Here is a 16,847-nt window from a genome sequence, read left to right as displayed (position 1 = left end):
GGTGGCATCAGCCGCATTTCCCATACGCAGCTCTGCTATCGGCACTGACCTCTCTACTGTGGCCTGCTTCTGAGGAAATAGGAAGTTACTTCAGAGAGGCAGGCCCACAGTAGAGAGAAGCCACCGGTGCCAGCAGCAGGACAGCGTATGTCACAAACTTTTGGAAAAAAAAAAAAGAAGGTAGTCTCGGGAAAGTGGGTTGGAGAAGTTAGTGTTCCTGCATTTTCCCTGCTTGTCGACTGAGAAAGCATAGTTGCTTACCTGTAACAGGTGTTCCCTGTAGACAGCAGAGGAATGCAGGCACAATGTTCATTATCATGGGAATGTACGCACATACTCAACCTATAATTAAAAAGATATTCTCTGAGCTGTAGTCGAAGAATGTCACCAGTAAGTTTGACTGCATTCCCTTGCTGTATATGGAGAACACCTGTTACAGGTAAGCAACTACGCTTTCTCAATGGTTTCCTAGTTCCATGCATTGAAATTCTTATAGAACATTCCCTCAAATGAGCTACAAATGTGTTTCATTTTTGGTTCAGGTATTGCTCAGGAGAATCATGTACTGCCTTGGGTGAATTTCTTTATTAATTTGCAGCTCTGTATAAAATGTATTTCTAACTCATTTGAGGAAAAGTTAAATGAAGTTGTACTTTTCCACGTTACACTGAAAAAAAAGCATGTGTACGAATCCTGTCGAGATTTGTTGTCTGTTTTCATTTTTTACTTTTTTTTGTTTTCTTCCTCGTATAGCTTGGTTCAAGCAAACCCTGAAGTTGCTATGGACTGTATCATTCACATGACGCAGAATATCACACCAGCCCAGCGAGCACAGATCGCCCATCTTCTGGCCACAATGGACAATCCCTCTTCTACTTGACTACTGCCCTTCCTCCCACCAAGTGCAGATCGTAAGAGGAGGGAATGGACATTGCATCCAGGAACCTGACCACAGAGCGTGAAACACTACTGACAGCAACCCACGTCGGTTCTTTACCATCATTCTGTGGATCAGCCAGGACTTCTTGTGCCTTTAAATAAACAAAGCCAGTGCTGCATTTTTAAGTTGAAAATAATTTTTCTTGTATTTACACTATTTGATACCAATGCACAATTCACATGAGGTGTTATTTATAATCGTGTATGGAATTTTTTCCAGAGGGGGGGGGGATGAGGGGAAGGGTGTTGTATGTTAGAGTACATGTGCATTTTGCACCTCAAAGTATCTCTTCTATTTTGTTATGCATTTTGATAAGCATCCACTTTTGGATGAAATTTTATTAAAAACATTTGACTGGTATGAGCAGGTCTTAATGATGATCTGTGAAGCACAATCAAGATAATGTGAAATCATTTTTTGGTTTACTCTTCAACCCACTAAACAGGCTTGGATGTTGTTCCATCATATGCACTTTGTCGTGGTCATTCAAGATATTTGAGATATTTGATAAATTCCAAGCCTCCTGCTATCATTAAGTGTCCCTCCCATTTCATGTGCAAACTTGCTCACCATCTGTACGGTGGAATCCCTCTCCCAATTAAAAAAAAAATATATATATCCACATATGCTCTTCTTATGTGGATTCTTACAGTGTTCTATTAGCCACAGTGTGTCTGGGTGGGGGTTGGGAACTCTTTGCTTACTTTGATAATTGACATTGGGGCCTACGTTTAGAAATGTTGAAAGATGATTTACACGGGCTTTCAAGACCAGTGAAAAGTGCTGCACCCACAGGGAATCCATTCTTTGATATACTGACACCACTTCTGCTTCACAGATTAACATATTATTGCCCACAACCATCTTTTTGTGTGTTCTGATAACGTTGAACTGCTGCTATAATTAAGAAAAGAAAATCATTCTAGAATGTCGACCCCTTCATAAATGTCCTGGTTTCTGTGGTCTGGAGATGATGTAATGGTATTTCAGTAGGTTAAGAAAATAAAATGTGTTCACTATTTTAGTGGATATCCTTCGGTTGAAATTATGCTTTCTGTGGTTCAAAAAAAAAAAGTTTTAGTGGGCTGTATCTTCTAAATTCTCTTTTCTAAAACCAGCTATCTCCATGGCAGAAGGCTTTACCATCAATCACCATGCTTGTCTGTCTGATAGATAGTCATCAGGACTCTTGAGTGAACTTGTTGAACAGCACCTAGTTATGAGGTCAGAGGATAGTCTGCAATTGTGGTATTCTTACACCTTTAAAGATGTTACAATGTAGAAAGCCTGAGAGCATTTAAAAATGTGAGCTTAGAGAGAGTTGGTGGTTTGTTTGTTTTTTTTTTTGCAGAATGCATAAGGTTTTGATTTAGCAGTGTTAAAAAATGTAAAACACATTTACTATGCTGCTGTGAAAGGAGCTAAATTGATGAAATGAGCTTTGGACCAAGAAATCATTCATACACCATCTTGATGTTTAAGGGAAATGAACTGTGTTGTAATTAAGCTGTGTTGTTAAAATGAAGATGTTTACTGTGGTAGACATGGAGTAAAGAAGCACCTTGGCCCTCCTTCCTTGTATATGTTAATGTACTTAGGTGCACATTTAACCTCTGAGAGGGGCTTATGCCAGTAGTTCCCAAACATGGTCCTGGAGGCACCCCAGCCAGTCAGGTTTTCAGGATCTCGACAATGAATAGTCATGAGACAAATTTGCATGCAGTAGAAGCAGTGCATGCAAATCTCATGAATATTCAGTGTGGATATCCTGAAAATCTAACTGGCTGGGGTGCCTCCAGGACCAGGTTTGGGAACCATTGGCTTATGCTATCCATGGCTTAGTCATTTGTGTGCTGATTTGAACAGCCCACTGGGCTATTTCTAATAAATTGATCACTTATTTCTGTCATGGGTGTGCGTTTCATTGATAAATCTAGACAGCAAATTGAGTCTGTTGTGAGTGGCTGTAGAAGGGAGTCTGAAATTAATTTACTTTATCCATATGTTCACCCTGGAGTTGGGGAAGGGGATTTGAATTTCTCTTGCCTTTTCAATAGCAGATCAAAGTGACATTCAGGTACAGTATGTATTTTCCTTTTCTTGGAGAACTTGTTTGTACCTCAGGCAGTGGAGGGTTAAGTGACTTGCACAAGATCACAAGGAACCATGGTGGGTTTGAATCTTAGCCTACTGCTCTAGTCTAGCCTTTTCAAGTTTGTTTTGATCTTGATTGGAGAGGGGGAATTTTCTTAGTCATTCAGTGGATTCTATATTTATTTATCACATTTGTATCCCACCTTTTCGCACTTTATTTTGCGAACACTGGTGCTACAGGGCTTTGGCTGAACTCAGCCAAGTTGACTCATCCCCTGTGGATGTGTTGTACTTAGACATTTTTGAAATACACATTCCAAAAAAAAGAGAGAAAATTGAAACAGCAATCTCAAGGTACATTTAAAGGGAAGGAGGGATATTCACTACCTATTTAACAATGTTCATATAGCCCACATCCACTGGTATCAAATGGAAAAGGCAAACCTTTAGGCTTATGCACTTTGCCCCCTGTCAATTAACTTTCAGGCTACTAGCTCCCTCCTGAGATTTTGACAAACTTCCCAATCATTATCCCAACGCCATCCCTCCCACAACAATTGTATAAAAATGCACAATTGGACATCACATGTACTATTTGACAATTGTCCACTGTCCTGTTGTCCCATTCCCCCCCCCCCCCCCCCCCCCAATAGACAATGATTTAAGCTGCAGACTTCCTAACTGACAATATTCAGCGGCACTAAACCAACCAGTGGTGCTGAATATCGTCTTTGATCGCTCAGGTCAAAAGTGGGCAGGTCAGGGGTGGCACTGGGGAGGAGTATGTGCCAGGACCTGCTTAGGTAGGCTGGACAAATCAGGACAGCTGAAAAGCTGGCCAGTCTAAGATGCTGCGTAACCCTAGTAGCGCTTTAGAAATGTCAGTTAGTAGTAGTAGTAGTACTGTGCAGGTCCCAGCACTGAATATCTGCCAGGACTCAAATAACCAGGCTGTTCAGATCATCTGCAGTTCTTCCTTGAGTTCAGCAATCGTTTGCGGCTTTGGGTGGAGCTTGTGATAGGCCTCCAACGTTGCTCCCAGACAAAAGTATATGTCACTGTGACATCATTAAGCAGGTATCTTGTTTTTTTTTTTTTTTTTTAAATAATGATAGTTTTACCGTGGAAACCTTTTGAATGTGCAAAAATTGCTGGATGGCCACGCTAAAAAGTTTGTATCTTTGCCGTGTTCAAAGATAATCTCATCCTTGAACAGGGCACACAACAAATAAAGCTGTAAAACATTTTCAACGGTTCCTGAGAAAATGGGGAGGGGGGGTATGTTTTCTTTTTTGCCTCACCCTGTAGTGCTATTATGTTGCAACTATGCAAAAAGTCCTAGACCAAAAATGTCTTGAGTAACACCACTCTCTACATGAAGAGAGGAAAGGTTGAGAGGGGTGAGGGAATGGAAAGAGTGTGCCACCTATGCACTCCTGCATCTGAAAGGACAACCAACTGCTGAGAAATCTGTATATATTATTGACGTATTTGCTATCTACTCTTCCCCCTCTGTCTTCCCAGCAATTTAAGTCATTGGGGGGGGGGGGGGGCAGACATTCCTGCCTCCACCTACTTACTAATGCTAATATTTGAAGGGAAAGGGGTAGCCCCTTTGCTGATTTCAAATGTCTGTGACCCCTGCTGTAGATGCAGCATAGGAAAAAAATTAAACTGGGCTCATCTGGTGGCTCAGCATTAAACATATTTTATCATGACTGTTTATGCCAAGTGTAAGTAAGTACTGTTATTTCCTTAGGTATACACAAAAATATATCTTTTAATGGTTGTATATTTTTAAACATACATTGGAACCAAATATATTTTATTTGATCATACCACATATAAAGGCTTTTCAGATATTTAAAACACCCCACTATATGGGTAAGAGGCTTTTTTTTGGTCTTTCCCCCATGAAGCACTTTGTTATACACCACATCCTTCAAATTTCCCTAATGAATGAATGACCACGTAAAAAGTGCATACTGGGAAATACTACAAAGTGGAAAATATCTACAGGGCATTAAAGTTCAGAGAACTGAATACTACTTTTCAAGTGAATTTTGTTCCTATTGAACTTCACAACTTTCCTTGTTTAAAGGTAACATTAGATATGTATGTGGCTTGAGTTATGCCATCAAACAAAAGGTGGAAGAGAACCAAGTCCACGTTTTTACAACGTATTACCTTGTTTTTATCTTCCTATCACATATTTTTCATGTTTATCTTTTTGATATAATATAAAAATAAACATGAATAAATAAAATTTAAATTTGATCTTTATTTTTATCTATGGTTTTTATTTTCATTTTCTATTTTTATATTTATTTTCAATCAGTATTATTTTAACTTTTCATTATTTTTCATTTTTTCATCCATTTTTATTTCTATTTTTAATGATTTTTGTTTCATTATATATGTAGATCCTTATCAATATAGGTTTATATATATTTACTCATTTTTGGTTTTTATTCTACTTTTAAGTGTTGTTTACATTTGCTTGAGCGTGACTGCTACACATCCCTATGCCAATTTCACGGATCTTTATCTTGTCACGTACGTCAACGATTGACGCCAGCTACGTCACTCGGTTCCTTTATTTCCCGTGTTTTTTTCACGGGGCTTTTTTGCCATTTTTGTTTTCTACTTTTGGCTAGCTTGACTGTGTCCCAGCTCGTGGACCCAGGTAGGGTTCGGATCAACTCTGCCTTTTTGGTGGTTGCACTTGTGGCTTAGCATGGAATTCACTTTTGTTACGGTTCTTTTCTGTCCCCTGCGGGTTTTTCCTTTCACTTTTACTTCCATCAAAGTTTTTAGTGTGTAGTGCCAGCGATACTCTGTCTCCTCTGCTTTTATTATTCCGTTTTATTTTGTTTTCAATATTCTGATCTCATTGCCAACCTTTTTAAAGTATTATCGTTATGACATTTTACTTTCACTTCCAGCACTGTTATACTCGTGCACTACTAGTACTCAAGGTTTGGTCTGATATTCAGCAGAAGATTTATAGGTATGTTTTATTACATTGGTTTTTAGTATTTCAATTCAGTACAATTTACCTGCAGTACAATCTTGCTCTCATGACATCAAGGCACTTCACTTTATATGGTTAGATCATATACATTCATCTTTTGATCACTGGATCATGAAAATATGGGATTAATAATTTTTCAAAATAAGTTTTGAAAATATAATCAGGATACTTTACATACTTGCATTATGTTGCTTCCATTTAGCAATTTTGTTCATTAATATTATTAGTTGTATTATCAATATGTTTTTAAACACATGCTTTCAGGATTTTTAATATATGTTTGATTTTGTTGGAACTTGTTTTTAATTTTATTTATAAGAATTTAATTTTACAAGCACTAAAATAACTTGCCAGAAATACAGACAAAATAATACAAGAATTATTTCAATCAGGTAATTATAAACTCTTCCTTAGACCACAAAATAGGGAGAGTGAAACAAGACAAGGTGATCAATTAAACAACAGTAAACAAAGAAAACGTGGTATTAACCTGATTATCCCCAGTTATTATTTATCTGAATCATTATTCCACATTGATCGTCTGGTTGGCTTCTTCAAACCCAAAACGGTGTATAGTCAATTTATTTCATTGGAAACATACTTATTGTCCAATATTAGTGGAAATAATACAACTAATTTCATTTTTTTCTCTTTTAAAACCAGAAATGATTTTGTTGAATTTATACTTTGAAATTTTGTGCATCATTTACCATATTTGTATTGATGTATGGTTTTAAACACGTCTTTTGGATTTCTTATATGTGTGTTTTTATCTTTAATATTTTGAGTTCTTAAAATTCTTTATTTACATTTTGTAGTTTTCTAATATTGTAGTCTCATTGATTTATTTTTTAAATTTGTTTATTTTCATTGCTATCTGTATATTGATTTTAAATTTTGTGTTTTTAGACACCTGAGGAAGGCATTCTTGCTGAAACACGGGCCGTGTAGGGTCCTAATAAAACCTTGCTTAGAGCTCTTACTCCTGTGTTTTTATTGGCTGGTCACTTGGACTTGGTTCTCTTCCACCTTTTGTTTGGTGTACTTGTGTTTCTGTGGCAGGAGTGCCCCCCCACCCCTTCTCTCCTTCGTTGAGTTGTGCCATAGCAGTGAAGTGAAAATACTGGATCCTTCAATCTTTAAAACATTGATCACAGTCTTCCATTTGACTAATCAGGAAGAGTGACAGATGTGGATGCTGGAGAGGTGTGCAGTATTTGGTCCCAAAAATGCCTAGTCATATTTCATACAGAAATCAAAGTAGGCAAACCTAGTAAATGTGTTTTAGCATAGGCTATTGCAGGAAGCTCAATTCCTAACCATTACTGAAAAATGTACAATATACATTCTCCTGACTGCCTTTTGCTCCTATGAAATAGATTGTTGATGGTAATATTTCTCACATTGTTTCCCCTCTTTTCTGACATAAGATGCACCTGTATAAATTCCTATAGTACAGGTTGTAGTCTGTTATGACTAGTCATCAGTTACTGCAAAGGTGAAATTTGGTCTTACCTACTAATTTTCCATTCCTTGAACCTCTGCAGTTCAGTCCAGACAAATAGTCCATTCCTATCAGCAGCTGCAGACAGAACTACTGAGTCAGGACATCATCTAATTGTATCCTGTTCAAGCCTCTGACAACCAGTATTTCCTTATCAAGGCAGGGACAAGGGCTTTCCACCTATAAATAAGGAATCATTAACCCCAGGCAAAACAGCCATACCCTTTAAACTTGAATGTTATTCATAAGAAAATAACTTTGTACAGGTGAAGCCTGGAACCAGAGAGCTCACTGCTGTTCAAACATTTGCCTCAACCACCATATATACATAGTAGATACATCTTCAAAACTCTCCTGAGCTGCTCCTGAACTGGGCTGGAGCCACTCAAGAAAAAACAAAAATTAGCAGAGACCTAATTTTGCCTCCTTTATTGTCTCTCCAGAGCAGCCCACATGAGTGGAACATACCAAAGCAGTACCTACTGCGGGCAGGAAGTGAACAACCTGCAGGAAGCACACTAGTCCTAAAAGCTGCCAAGGTCCTCCAGAGCTGGAGAGACCACAGACCCAACAGATTCCAAGTCTTTCTCCTTGTCTTCCCAGGCCAAGCTGGGGCACTTGGCTGCAGACCTTACTTCACCAGAGAAGTAAACCAACCCTGCATTTAAATGGCTTCCTGTACCTGTTCTCTGCTTCATGCAGAAAGGCCTGTGTGCATCAATAACATGAATTCAGGGGAAAATACCAAAGTACCAGTTCCAGTGTTCAATCCAGCCAACAAATCTGAAGACTGCACTGGCAATAATGTTGGGGGACCCTCCATAGCTCCAGGCATTGTATTAGACAAAATGGCAGTAGTTACCAACAATTTTGGGTCTGCTGCCATCTCTAAACTCTCTCCCCTACATATTGTGTCGATGACTCCCTTTGGACTCTGTTCCCCACTAGCCTATGTTCCCACCAGTACTGTCCCAGTATAATCCTCATCACATATGCGACATTTGCTGCTGACAATCTAGTTGCTCCCACACAGCAGGCAGCATGAGGCTTTGTCTGTGTATGCTGCCATGCTTCAAAGTAGCCTGTGGCCCTACAACTCATGTAAACACCCCTAAGAGGGAGCAGAGGTTTCAAGGGCCTGTCTAGCACTCATCCCAATTTCCCTCTGGTTAATAAGGCTGCCCGGCACCTCAAACTATCTTATAACATTGCTGCTCCTGTCCAGAACTAATAGAAATACAGTTATTTCTTTTGTAATTCCTTGGGTTTTTTTTTGCTTTGTCTGTTGGCAATGCCTCCCAGAAGAGTACATGTACACTCAAGCACCTCCACCCAGGAAACAGGGAAGGCACAGATCATAAGCCCTTAAAGAATTCTGTGGTCAGGGGTGGGGACAACGACGACGACGACGACGACACCACCACCCAGGTGTGACACCTCAAAATTCCCCTGGGTTGCTGAAGCAGTTCAAAGCTTTGCTTTGCCTCAGAAAGTATTTAGGTTTTTTTTTTTTGGCGCAAACTAGCTAGAATCTTTGCCTATTTTGCACCATGTCCTAGCACCTGCTGGAGACTGAGAAATACTGGCTAGCAGAGGACTACACAGTATACTTATTAGATGATGTCATAGCTCAGTAGTTCTCAAGCTCCACCTGCTGGTAGGAGTATGTATACCAACTTGTCTGGAGAGAGAAGGACGGACCAGTTTTTAACGTTGGGTAGCTCAGTAATTTGGTTATTAGATTTTCAAATAGGGTTACTGCAGCTTTTGAAAAACACAAATTGTAAACATTGCTTAGTTTATGTAATTTCCTCTCATTCTTGACAATAATAAATATAAATAAATTTACAAATAGTAATACTGCCTAGTGCAATAATTAAAAAAAAAAAACACAATACACAGAAAACTAGTCTGATATTTTACCTAAGATGATATAAAATTTGTAATTCTACAATCTGTATGCCGTGATAGATTTTAAGACCATTCAAAATAATGATGCCTAAGAGCCTGCAAATAGGTGAGTTACAAAAAGGTTTTTCCACAAGGCTCTTTTTTCTTATAAATAAGTTAATACAGTTACTATCATAACAAAGGTGAGCTAGTGTTCTGCTGAAAAATTGTCCTGATCAGCAGGACCTGAATGTTCTCTTCATCTGATCCTAGCAGTCATTTGTTTCATTGACAAAAGATAGAAAAAGAAACTCAACTTCTAAGACTCGTGATTCTGTCTGTATAGATTAAACAGCAAAGTGAAAAGGCTACTCTGTAGTCATATAGTTATAAGCAAAACTTATCTCAGTGCTTGGTTTCTAGTCTGAATACATCTAGCATTGAGTTTAGTAGTCTTGTTGTACAAAGTGACCAGCAGTTCTAAAAGACCTTTAAATGAAAGACTTCATCTGTTGCAGTCCTTTCCTGCTGATGGTATTCATGGTGATCTCAGTCTTGGTACAGCTGCTCAGAGCTGTCTGAAATCACAACACTGTACTTTCAAATGAACACTGTTGATTAGGGATGGGCAGTCATTTACAATGACATTTCCTCTGTTGTTTCCTGTTATTGGCAATCAAAAATGGGAAGGATTTAATTTGTGAACGACCGGTTTGGCAAATGAGACACTCCCCTCCCTGTGGCCACACGGGTTGCTCTCCCCGCAAAGTCACAACACCCAGGGATTTAGGTAGACCCAGGGGCCATTTGGGAAGTGAGGAAAGGGGACACTGTGAAGGTTGGGGGGAGGGTCTGCAAAGGTGGCAAGAAAATGTTTATTTTTTTGTCATGTCCTGTGACAATGGGGGGTGGGGAGCATTTCCCTAAATGACACAAAACAAACATTTTTGGCTGCCCATCCCTATTGTTGATGTTGTCTTTTTTGCTTCTGTGACCACTCTTCTCTCTTTCAAAGCTAGCTTTCAGTAAAGAAGCTCTCGGAGGCTCCTGAAAGTGCTTGAATCTTAAAGCAGGGCAATGGGCTTGTTGCCTTGAGTATTCAAATACTGGGATGATGACACATTATCTAGTGTGGTATAAGTGGTATAGAGGCCAGAAACCTGCAAGTCTGAGAAAGACTGGTCACTACCACTTGAAACAGGAGTGAGGCTTGCTGTCCCAAGGTCACAGTCTGAGAGTTGGAGAGGAGAGTTGCTGAAGGCAGCAAGGGTATCCAGATTGAAACTGTCATCCTTCATTTCTTCCCATATGTTTCCTTAAAAAAAAAAAAAAGGCCTGTCATGTTATTTTCTATTCATATGCAGTTTGTCTCAGAAGAAAGAAAATACATAGCATTAAATGGTGTAGTGGTATGTATTCATGTATTTCAACTAGATTTTAATACATGAACCAGTTTTATTTGGTTTGGTGGCCAGCTGTTGACCATAGGGTTCTGTGAAGCACAACAAGCTTATTGTATCTTCTCTTTTCTTTAACATATTGTATTTCTATTTCCTCCTTTGGATATTATTGTAACTTGGAGTCTAAGGGTATGAGAGACAGCACATTCAAGCACTTGGGCAAACTATTGTTTTTCCAGGATCAAGCCATGCTATGTGTGTCATTTATATGCAATTATGGTATGAATTAACATGCTATTTAATCTTCTGTGAATTACAGTTATAAGATTTTTATTTATATATTTATTTATAACAATCAGAACAAACCATCAGACGTCAACATCTGCAAAAATAGTTATACAAAACAACATCAATTACACATTGATTATATGCTTTATCTGAAACCACCAACCCCCCCCCCCCCCCCCAGCAAAATCCCCCTCCCCCCTCATGTACTCTCATGGCCTATAAAATCAAAAATTTAACAAGTAACTTTGTGCTGATGGTGATAAAGTCATCCAAATAGGTTCCCATGTCTCTTGAAATTTATGACCTAGGTCATCCTCCAGTGTCATAATCCTTTGTCGCTCCATGCGTAATTGAGTCAATAGTAATGACCTCCAGTGTTGTAGCATGGGGGCAGCATCTGTCAGCCACAGCAGTAGGATTGATTTAATACCAAACAACATAGCCATTTGTGTGAAGTGTTTAAGGCCTGCAGACCTCCGCTTGACAAAGTGATAGCATCCAAACAATTGTTGGGGTTCTTGCTTGACCGTACATCCCCAGTAACTCTCGATCGCCTTAAGAATCTTAGTCCAAAAGTGGTATATATTAAGGCATTGCCAGAACACATGTCCTAGTGTTGCAGGTGAAAACCTGCACTTGGCACAAACTGCATTAGCTTGGATATTCGTCCTATTAGCCCTGTAGGGAGCCATATGAAGTCTTAAAGCAAACTTATAGAGTAGTTCTCGATGAATAATAGATATGGACATAGTGTGAAAATGCAATATAAATGACATTACTTGCTCTCTCGTTAAGGTACAGTTTAAGTCTCTAGCCCATTTATGGGCCAGGATTGCATAGTCCAGATCTGGAGTACAGTCTTTAAGGTACTGATGGTGATAAGCCAATAGCACATGCCTTTGAGAGCCTAATGTATATGCTTCACCCAAGGTCTCTTTTATGTCTTCAGTAAAATCAGTCCAGGGAAAAGAAGACATATAATGCCATAGTTGATAATAGTAATGTTTAGGATGGATATGACATTCCATTTGCAGAGTGTTAAAAGACTGGTAATCCCTCATCTGTTACAGCTTGTGAAATATATTGGAGGTTGTTAAGAGGGAAAGGGAAATGGGACTTGATATACTGCCTTTCTGAGGTTTCTTGCACCTACATTCAAAGCGGTTTACATATATTCAGGTACTTATTAAGAGCCCAGACTGCATACATCCCCCCCCCCCCCCATCCTGGAGGAAATGCGGGATTATCCGTTAATGAGAGATACAGTGTCACCTTAGGGGAGAAATGTGAGAGCCGCCAAATCCAGTGCCATACCTCTCGCAAAGTTTAGAGTAATGGATGGGAGGACAGGATATTAGGTGGCAATGTACAGGAGTTATGTAAAATATGACTGAAATATACTCCAGGAACCAACTTGATCTTTAATGTAGTAAGTGAGAAATGTTTAGTATCTCTAAACCAGTCATAGTGTCGCATGCTGCTGGCCAATGTGAGAGTTCTAATACTTAGCAACCCCATTCCACCATGAAGTTTAGAAGTACGGACCAATGGCATAAGAAGCCTCTTGCCCCTCCATATTTAGACTTGCAAGTATTTATTCAAAATCCTTTTCTCTTTCATAAAAATAGGGGCAGTTGTTGAAAGAGGTAAAGCTACTTAGGTGCAAGAAGCATGTTAAAAAGGTGAATATGACCCCATATTGAAAGGGGATAAACTTGCCACAAGGACAATTTGAGTTTAGTTTCCTCCAACAAAGGAATCACATTTACTGGAAGCAAACCCCCCCAAATAACGCAATGCTCGAGTCTCCAATTAGAAGGGAAAGTCACCCCTCCAGCCCTGCTTAACTGAGGGATATAACTACATAAATTTAGATTTATCATAATTGATGCGGAACCTTGATAATGCCCCAAACTGTTTAATAAGTTATAAAAGTGGGGGTAATGATTGTTCTGGAGAAGTCAAAACCAACATTATATCATCCACATACGCCATAACTTTAATTGAATGGCCAAGTAATGTAACCCGGAAGGCTAGCAGTCTTAAAAAGGGTTCTAAGGTGATATCAAAAAGCAAGGGTGAGAGGGGGCATCCCTGACTGGTTCCCCTTTGTATATCTGTAAGAGGTGACCTACCTCCATTTTCAAGTAAATGGGCCTTTGGAGACTCATATAACACCTTAATTACTTCCAAATACCAACCCCGAATACCTAACCTGTCCAAAACTTGGAAAAGATAATTCCAATTTACTTGCTCAAAGGCTTTTGATGTCCAAACTGAGCAGCATAGCTGGTATGTTCTGTACTCTGCAATGAGAGATAGTAAAGAGAACTTTACAAGTATTTAGCACTGACTGTCGCCTTTTGATAAATCCTGCTTACGAGGAGGCAATCAAGTCTGGGAGATGACAAGACAGCTGCTCCGCCAGTATTTTAGTAAACAATTTTATATCTACATTTATTAAAGAAATAGATCTATATGATGCTGGATCATCCTGTGGCTTCCCTGGTTTGGGGAGGAGAGACACTAAAGCGATATTTTCATGCAATGGTAAATTTTTTCATCTATAATAGATTGATGATAAGCTAAAAGTAGATAAAGATGCAATGACATGAGTTTATAAAATTCTCCTGTGTACCCATCTACCCCTGGGGCAGAACAAGATTTTAAACATTTAATAGCCTGCTGCAGCTTTTTAAGTTGCAGAGGGGCTGTTAAATATTGAACGGCTTCTTCTGATAATTGAGGAAGATCTGCCTTGTCTAATAAGGTCTCTAAAGTCAAAGTATCTATGGTAGGGTTCTGTTGGTATAAATCTTGAAAATGATCAGCAAGTATTTGTATGATCTTATCTGGCCTATTGTGTACTCTAGCCATTGAATCCCATAAGGCCCCTATAGTTTGTGTGCCCACCCCCCCAAGACTTAATGACCCAGACCAATAATTTCCCTGGCTTATTCCCATACGCATAGAATCAATATTTTTGGTAAATAACACTATGTTGTGTTTATTCATGTATAAGGGTATTCAAAGCTATATGGGCTGCCCTTCCTTCACAGTACGGGAAGGGTGCGCAAGATATCTACGCTTTGCCTTATGCAATGTCTGTTCTAAATGTTGTATGCTTGCTGCTAAATTTTTACATCTACCTGCCGTGTAAACTATAATCTCTCCCCTCGATACCGCTTTAGCTATACACCATAGCAACAGTGGCTAATCAACATGTTCATGATTATAAGAAATCCTTCCATTTAGACAGCAAATAATTGTAAAAGTCCTTATTTTTCACCAGGTGAAGTGGAAATCTCCACTATGGAGTGGTCTGATATGCAGGAGTGGAGTCTAACTTCACCCACATCATAGAATGATCTGAGATAGCTTCTATTACATTTCTTTGAAGGGGTGAACAAACATGTGGATAAAGGCGAGCCGGTTGATATTGTGTATCTGGATTTTCAAAAGGCGTTTGACAAAGTACCTCATGAAAGACTCCAGAACAAATTTGAGAGTCACAGGATAGGAGGTAGTGTCCTATTGTGGATTAAAAACTGGTTAACGGATAGAAAACAGAGAGTAGGGTTAAATGGTCAGTATTCTCAGTGGAGAAGGGTAGATAGTGGGGTTCCTCGGGGGTCTGTGCTGGGACTGCTGCTTTTTAACATATTTATAAATGATCTAGAGATGGGAGTAACTAGTGAGGTAATTAAATTTGCTGATGACACAAAGTTATTCAAAGTTGTTAAATCGCGAGGGGATTGTGAAAAATTACAAGAGGACCTTACTAGATTGGGAGACTGGCAGGCTTATTTTTGAAACAGAAGGGCGCCCATCTTTCGATACAAATTGAGAGATGGGCGTCCTTCTCTCAGGGTCGCCCAAATCGGCATAATCAAAAGCCGATTTTGGGCGTGCCCAACTGCTTCCCATCGCGGGGACGACCAAAGTTCCTGGGGGCGTGTTGGAGGCGTAGCGAAGGTGGGACTGGGGCATGCCTAACATATGGGCGTCCTCAAGCAATAATGGAAAAAAGAAGGGCGTTCCTAACAAACACTTGGCTGACTTTACTTGGTCCTTTTTTTTTACGACGAAGCCACAAAAATGTGCCCTAAAAATGACCAGATGACCACTGTAGGGAATCGGGGATGACCTCCCCTGACTCCCCCAGTGGTCACTAACCACCTCCCACCCTGAAAAAAACAACTTTAAAAACTTTTGACTATTTTTTTTAGAGTATGGGTGAAGGACCTCCTTCGCTATGCCTCTGTCCCTGCGACGGCAGTTGAGGACGTCCTTCACTATTTATTTAGATTTTGCTCACACCTTTTTCAGTAGTAGCTCAAGGTGAGTTACATTCAGGTACACTGGATTTTTCTATGCCTCCGTCCCTGCAACGGCAGTTGAGGACGTCCTTCGATATGCCTCCGTCCGTATGACAGCAGTTGAAGACATCCAAAATGTGTATGTTTCTGTGAGAAGGATGTCTATGCCTCTGACACCCCTTTATTTATTTGGATTTTGGATCACAAGTAGCAGTAGTGGGATTTGAGCCGGCCACCTCTGGATTGCAAGACCAGTGCTCTGGCCACTCCTCCATGCCACTCCACTCCCTTGAAATTTGGCCATTCCTGTGGGGGGACAGTATGCAGGTCCCTGGGGGGGGGAGGTATGTGTGTGTCAGCGGAGGCATAACGAGGGCATGGACGTCCTTCTTTCAAACATTTTGGTCGTCCTCAACTGCCCTCCTCACAGGGAAGGCCAAATTTCAAGGGAGTGGAGTGGAGGCGTGGCCTAGTGGTTAGAGCACTGGTCTTGCAATCCAGAGATGACTGGTTCAAATCCCACTGTTGCTACTTGTGATCCAAAATCCAAATAAATAAAGGGGGTGTCGGAGGCATGGCAGGCATGGACATCCTCCTCACAGAAACATCCAGGCATGGATATCCTTCTCACAAACATCCACATTTTGGACATCTTCAACTGCCGTCGCAGGGACAGAGGCCCATCAATGGACATCCTCAACTGTCGTTGCAGGGATGGAGGCATAGAAATATCTAGTGTATCTGAATGTAACTCACCTTGAGCTACTACTGAAAAAGGTGTAAAATCTAAATAAATAAATAAATAGTGAAGGACATCCTCAACTGCCGTCACAGAGGCATAGCGAAGGACATCCTTCACCCATACTCTAAAAAAAAAAAAAAAGACAAACGTTTTTAAAGTTGTTTTTTTCAGGGTGGGATGTGGTTAGTGACCACTGTATGACTTTTTCCATTCAGTTAGTGCATCAGTTAGCCCATTGCAGTGCCTCCAAGGGTGCCCGGTTGGTGTCCTGGCATGTTAGGGGGACCAGTGCACTATGAATGCTGGCTCCTCCCATGACCAAATGACTTGGATTTGGTCGTTTTTGAGATGGGCGTCCTCGGTTTCCATTATCGCCGAAAACCGGGGATGACCATCTCTAAGGTCGACCTAAATGTTGAGATTTGGGCATCCCTGACCGTAATATCAAAACAAAAGATGGATGCCCATCTTGTTTTGATAATACGGGTTTCCCCGCTCCTTCACCGGGACGTCCTTAGAGATAGGCGCCCTTAGAGATGGTCATCCCCGTTCGATTATGCCCCTCTAGGTGTCTAAATTGCAGATGACGTTTAATGTGAGCAAGTGCAAAGTGATGCATGTTGGAAAGAGGGACCC

General features: G+C 40.1%; 2 protein-coding genes across 4 annotated transcripts in view; one reads left to right on the top strand and one right to left on the bottom strand.

Moving 5' to 3' along the window:
- The window catches only part of ACACB (acetyl-CoA carboxylase beta), a 341,366-nt gene extending 339,826 nt beyond the window's left edge, over window positions 1-1,540 (top strand). For both annotated transcript variants that reach the window (XM_030220274.1, XM_030220272.1), the window contains one exon: window positions 754-1,540. In XM_030220274.1, the coding sequence (XP_030076134.1) occupies window positions 754-880 (127 nt within the window). In that variant the 3' untranslated portion in view covers window positions 881-1,540. The remainder of the gene's footprint in view (window positions 1-753) is intronic.
- Window positions 1,541-10,419: 8,879 nt separating this feature from the next.
- Window positions 10,420-16,847, bottom strand: part of FOXN4 (forkhead box N4) — a 109,804-nt gene continuing 103,376 nt past the window's right edge. For both annotated transcript variants that reach the window (XM_030219100.1, XM_030219099.1), the window contains one exon: window positions 10,420-10,777. In XM_030219100.1, the coding sequence (XP_030074960.1) occupies window positions 10,527-10,777 (251 nt within the window). In that variant the 3' untranslated portion in view covers window positions 10,420-10,526. The remainder of the gene's footprint in view (window positions 10,778-16,847) is intronic.

Source organism: Microcaecilia unicolor, chromosome 11 (assembly GCF_901765095.1).
Source record: "Microcaecilia unicolor chromosome 11, aMicUni1.1, whole genome shotgun sequence".
Lineage (NCBI taxonomy): Eukaryota > Metazoa > Chordata > Amphibia > Gymnophiona > Siphonopidae > Microcaecilia > Microcaecilia unicolor.
The sequence above is the reverse complement of the archived record's forward strand: the minus strand, read 5'-3'. Positions and strand labels throughout refer to the sequence as shown.